The sequence below is a fragment of the Corapipo altera genome, unplaced genomic scaffold (genome assembly GCF_003945725.1).
Source record: "Corapipo altera isolate COAL_440 unplaced genomic scaffold, ASM394572v1 1b, whole genome shotgun sequence".
Classification (NCBI taxonomy): domain Eukaryota; kingdom Metazoa; phylum Chordata; class Aves; order Passeriformes; family Pipridae; genus Corapipo; species Corapipo altera.
Window position 1 is genome coordinate 10,325,889 of NW_020884881.1, and position 6,095 is coordinate 10,331,983.

At 38.0% G+C, this 6,095-nt stretch overlaps 1 protein-coding gene across 3 annotated transcripts in view; it reads left to right on the forward strand.

Annotated features, from left to right (window-relative positions):
• ORC5 (origin recognition complex subunit 5) overlaps positions 1–4,669 on the forward strand; it is a 66,490-nt gene extending 61,821 nt beyond the window's left edge. For all 3 annotated transcript variants that reach the window (XM_027639905.1, XM_027639906.1, XM_027639907.1), the window contains exons 14-15: positions 460–572; positions 4,116–4,669. In XM_027639905.1, coding sequence (XP_027495706.1) covers positions 460–572; positions 4,116–4,161 — 159 coding nt within the window. In that variant the 3' untranslated portion in view covers positions 4,162–4,669. The remainder of the gene's footprint in view (positions 1–459; positions 573–4,115) is intronic.
• Positions 4,670–6,095: the final 1,426 nt, after the last annotated feature.

Genomic DNA, 6,095 nt, shown 5'->3' on the forward strand with positions numbered 1-6,095 from the left:
GAGTAGACTGATACATCCATCTGTTCAAAATGTGCTATGAGCTGGCACAGGAATATCCAGCTTTGATTGTGAAAGTTCAAGAGGAGGTCTTTGGGTATAAAGGAAAGAAAATCCAAGTCTCTCCTGGGTGTCAGGCAGAGACTTGAAAAACGTTCAGCTCATGCCTATAATTCCTGTTCCTCTGATCAGAATTCTTCTTGATACGAAGGATAAAGGGTTTAGACTGTGTCTCTCACTTCTTGTGCTGTAAATGTAATGGAAAAATTCATATACGTTCCTCGGTTTGCAAGCTGTAGAACTATGTGAAGATCAGTGAGCACCTAAGAACCAAAACCAAACAAAAAAACAAACAAACAAACAAAAACCAAACAAAACCCCCAACAACAAAAAAAACCAAGTTGACCACTGCTGTTCATGTTAACAAAATTGACTAATGTTACTAGTGTCTCTTGTTTGCAGATCACCTCTCTTGTGACTCTCCAGCTGTTATCCATGGTTGGCCAGAACGACCAGCTTGAAGGACCACGATACAAATGTACTGTGTCTCTGGACTTCATCAGAGCTGTTGCCCGGTGAGCCTATAACAGTTCATTTACTGTTGTATGTGCTGACGTGAATAGAGACTTCAAACCAATTATTTGCTCAGCCTCTAGCTCTTTGCAGACTAGAATAGAAATCTGTGGATGTTTTCTAAGAATTAATGACCGAGTTGTCTTATTTATGAGAAGTTGAGGTAAGTATAGTCCAATCCTATTTTGAAAAAGATTTGTGTTACAGTGGCAGTATCTGTTACAGTAACATACTGTCTTTGTACTTAATAAAGGTCAGGGACTTCATGTGAAAATACTGCTCTAAAATGTCAGTCCATTTTATTACCAAAAGGCACATTATGGTATTTGAATCTGAAATTATATTTCGTTCTTAACAATGTCTGTCGCACATATGATATAAAAATTACATAGATTATAAGAATTCTTCCACATAGTCTGTCTTGTGTGATCTGTAATTGATACAAGCCAATTCAGTAAATGAATGTAGGTACGTCAGTGGCTTTGTTAATTCAGAGTCTTCAGTCTTGAAGTCTGAGAACAGCTCCAGGTCCATCAGGAGAGATGTCAATAATCTGCAGACAGAAGTAGATGCAATACAAGGGCAACAATCAGGCCTATGTCTCATATTTATCAAATGCCACCAGCATTACCTCACACCTGTTGCTGCAGCCAGCTTGTTAGAAAGTGTTGGATAGACAGTCTAGCCAGAACAGAGCCCAGAAATGACATGTCAGAGGAGAAACGTTCTCAAGGCCAACTCTTCTCTGTAATGTGGGATTTCAGAGGAACCTGTGGTGTAGACCGTATGCTATAACCTCAGTGCACACGTTGCTCTCCTGAGCTATTAAATGTCCATAGCCTTGTCAGTAAATGCAACAGACACACTAATTTCAATTTTCAGTCGTACAGGCCATAGAAGGAAATTTTGTCTGGGTCAGGTCTGGGTGGACCACACTGCCAGGACCTCAGTGGCTTTGCTATGTCAGTTTGCTAGTCCCAGCAATAATGTTTCTTGTGAACAGTACCCTGGAAAAGCTCCCCCTGGTACCAAGTACAGCAGACCATCTGCTCAGCAACATGGATCATTGTGCATACAGTTATACATTGTAGGTATCCTTGAATAAAGATACTTGAAATGACAGCCCTCTCCTTGCGACTTTAACATCCTTAGAAGTTTCACTGACTCCATTAGAGTTGGTGAAAGGTAGAGATGGCCAGAAAACAGAACCAAAACTTGTGCTATGCCCCTCATGCTTTTGGGAGAAAGTAGTTGTCAGAGACACAATCATTTCAACCCTCTGTGCATGGTATAGTTCTTTGGCTTGCTTTCCTTTAGGTCAGATGTGTGTGTATGTGTATATATATGTATATACCCATATATATCCAAACTGACTTTTCCTACGTGTTATGAGGACAAAAGCAGTTCTGTTTTTCTCCTCCTCCAAGTAGTTTGCAGTGTTTCTGTGCTGCATAGATAGGGCCATTCAAATGGCCTCATGGATTTTGAAGTTGGCCTGTTGTGCTTTTCTCCTGTTTCCTCCCTTTTTTATCTCGCTTTATTCCTTTGTTACACGTTTTATATACGTTATACATTTTTCAGCCCACAGTATTTTTTAAATCTTTAAGGAGGATAATCTGTAAAAAGACAAGGTTTCTTGAACTCAGATAAATGGGCTTCCCTCTTCTCTCAGTGGAGCGAAGGCATGAGCTTCTAAGCTTTAAGAAATTTCTTTTTCTCTGTGTACTATAGTCTTGGAGCTGTGGATTAGACTGTAGATTTTAACCACCCATAGGAGACATTATATTTGTTGCAGAGAAGAACTACTTTGCACTTTCAACCAAAATACATATCAAGTAAGCAACCCATCTTCTGATTCTTCTTTCTCTGTTACTATAAGAACACTAAAATAAGTTTGTTAGTCAATAAAATCTTCAGATGCCTCAGCCTTGTTACCATCTCAGCCTTGCTACTCCAGCATATTTTCTAATGGAAGGCTGGAGAGTGCAAAGGGTGGGACAGAAAAGGATGCTCTTTCCCTCCCCACCCCCATTCAAGCTGTTCAGATTGTCATTTCATTTTCTGTATTTTATAAGCAAAAGTGAAGTTTGCATTAAAAAAAGCCACCTGTTTTTGGAAAAGAGTAAAAAACTTGTCTTTTGCTGGCGGCTTTTAGTGTGATAACTGCAGACAGGGTACAGTCTCTTCCTTCAGTACCACAGAACCTCATGTCTGGCTCTATTCTATTGCATATACTCTACCTTTGCGGACATATTTCCGTGCTTTCTACCACATAGAAGTTAAACATTTAACTGAAGGTAAAGTTGGACTTCTCTTTGTTAGAAATCTTTAATTTCTGTTTCAAGGATTTTAAACACAAGTTCATGGATTTTCACTAGCTGACGTAGGGCTCTCTTAGTGTTTGTTGAATGTAGTGGATCTTTTCAGAGAGTCTGTAATAAACCCAGTTGTTATGACAGGACAGTTGTGTTTCATTTAGTCAATAAGGTCAGCATTTGTTATGATTTGTATGATTTTGTTTCTGTGGAAAGCCTTGTAACTAAAGCACGTTTTTGAGTGACTCAATGACATGTGAGTCTAACAGTGGTCGTTTATTTCTTTAAATTTGTCACTGGATTATTAAATAGACTCCAACACAGTATTTCCTGTTATGTATCTTGAGGATTTCTAAACTTTTTCTCTGTCCAATATGATGTTTTACAAAAACTTTTTGAAAAGTGGGTTACAGGCTGATGCGTGAACAGAGAATATTAAATGATTGTAGTCTAACAAATAAGACATTCAGCTAGTTAATCTCACTTTGCATTGTTAGCTGTTATTTTTACATCATTGAATCCTTTAAAAAAAAAACTTTTATACTTGTCTTTATATGCAGTAATTTGCATTATTTATTCAAATAGTAAACCCCAAAGTCTGAGTGTTAGATTGTATAGAAGAATGAGTTTAGAGACAAAAAAAATAATTATATGTTTTATTCTACTGCTGTTTCATTTTGCCTGCCATTAAAGTACAAAAGTGTACATTAAAATCTTCTATTTCATTGAGTGACATTCTTGAATTTCTCAAATTTAGCTATGAACATGGGTCAACTACTGTCAAGACTGAAAGAACGTAGACTGCAAATGAGTACAGATGAAGGAGTTACATAGTAAATGCTAAAACAGGTGGTTTGGGAGATGAACAAAACATTCAGTAGCATAAAAGGTTGCTGCTTTGCATCACCAACTAGAGTATCAAGTATGAAAATATAATCTTACTAACTTAGATATATTTTTACTGCTAATGATTGAAATAAGAATCTTTCACTTTTTCCTAGGAAGTTGCTTTCTTTCCTTTTAAGAATATTACAAAGTTTAAATAATCAGAAGAGAAGTACTGTAAATGATGATAGAAGTTAAAAATTCATTAATCCTTGCTTGCATTTCTTTTGGGGATATTGCTTGGTTTTGATTGTGCAGAATGTCCCTCGTGTGCTGTCTCCAAACAGGTTAAAGTCTTAGCACGGTTAAGATGATTGCTCTAATATACTGTGTTTTTGTTTATAGGACCGTGAACTTCGACATAATAAAGTACTTGTACGATTTCTTGTGAAAACAAGCTTCACAGCCATATGGACACTGTGACAATGACTAAGGCAAGCTGTGTTCATCTCTCTACTTAGCTGGCCAGAAAGAAGAGTATTTTGGCTCTTTTGGATTTGTCCAAACAGGTGCTGGCCCAGCATGGAACCTGATGAAAATACTCTGATTGGTCTGGGTGGATCTGAGCAGAGGACTATTTACCAGGGACCCTGGAGTATTTGGAAGCAATGTGTTAATTATAAACAGCAGGGTTTGAGCACAATCTGTTCTACTCTTAATGATGTTATCTTAACACTGAAATTGCCTGAAACCCATTTACTTAGGACTGCATTTTGCTCTATGAACTCTCCCCAGTGCTTTGAACATGGCAGCAGCCGTTGTTTGTATGCCCAGTCTTTTCACTTCCTCTCCACAGGAATCTTTGCAATTGCCTGCCAAAGCAGCTTTTCCTGAGGCCACCATTTTAGGAGAGTGGAGTAGCAAAGTATAATAAACATAAGAACATATTTAAAAATCAAGCTGGTACAAATTCTTCTTTCTCTTCAGTAGTATGTAGGCAGACTGTTACACTGTTACATGGAGATCACGATGATAGGAAACTCCCAATTAGACACCATACTGTCTTTTTTCAGACCATTCATAAATGTTGACTATGAATCTATTTTTAAAAAGCTCTATTTAAAAAAAATCCTTGATTCTTAAAGTTCTATCCCTATGTCAAACTTGAAATGTTTTATTTTTGCTTCAGCATTTTATAGTCCTTTTATGCTCATCCAGTTATATAAAGTGCTAATTATAGTGCTGTTTGGAATGAACGTACTTTGATACACACTCTGTAATGGCTTTTGTAACAATCTCTGCCCTGTAAAGGAGGATGGCACAGCTGCCTTTTCATCAGAAAGGGAGAAATTCAACAGGTGACAGAGTATTTCTGCAGCAGTTCCCCAAAAGAGGTGGAACAGTAAATAATCAATGTGGTATTATAACATAAAACTTTAGTTTTGGAAATACGTGATGGAATACACCACAATTACAGGTTACAAGTAAAAGAGTCCCAACTTACAGAGCATTAAAATCCCCTAGTCCAGTTGAGGATTATGGTCTTCATGAGTCTGAAGACTTGTGTCACCCTCTTGAAAACTCCAGGTCCCCCAGACTGTTACTCAGATGTTTTACTCTTGAATGCTCACCTTTCAGTGTTTGACAGCAGAAGACTGTGCCAGGTCCTATGTTGAATATTATGGTTTTTTCCAAGGAAAAGTCATCAATATTTCTGCCTCTTTGCTCTGATATTGGCGATGATCAAATACTCTGAACATGTGTAGCCTTTTCTCTTTCTTGTTTATTTTCCTTTGGGTTTTTTGGTTGGTGTGTTTTTTTGCTTGTGGGTTTTTGAGGGGGGGTGGTGGTGGTTAGTTTTTTGTTTATTTTTGGGGTTTTGTTGTTTGTTTGGGGGGTATACTTATTTTTTTTCTCTATTGTGGATGTGTAGCCATACTTCTGGATTCAGACCCAAATGAATGAGTTCCAGGTGAATCTAAGTGACAAAAGCATCCTTCTGGCCAAGTGACTTCCTCCCTCAGGAGAGTGTGAAAGGGCAGCGATGAGTCATCTCCGTGATCTGTTTTCCTTCCTACCGCTGAGCTGAATCAAACCCTGCACCTGTCCATGAGGTGGCAACATTTGTCACACTTACTGAAGTGCTGAGATACAAATACATAACCTGGTTCAAAAACGTTTACTACCTGCTTTTGTTTTTACTTATTAAAATGTCCATAAGGTGAACTTTGGGCTAAACTTCACAGTCTTTTTTCGTTTTGGAGGTAGTGTTGGGCTCAGCTCTTGTGAACCTCCTATATGACTACCTAGGGCTGCAAGTTGGAGAGGAAGGAAGTTTTGAAGTGTTCATATGTAAACTAGTCCATGAAAAACAACAGCAATACT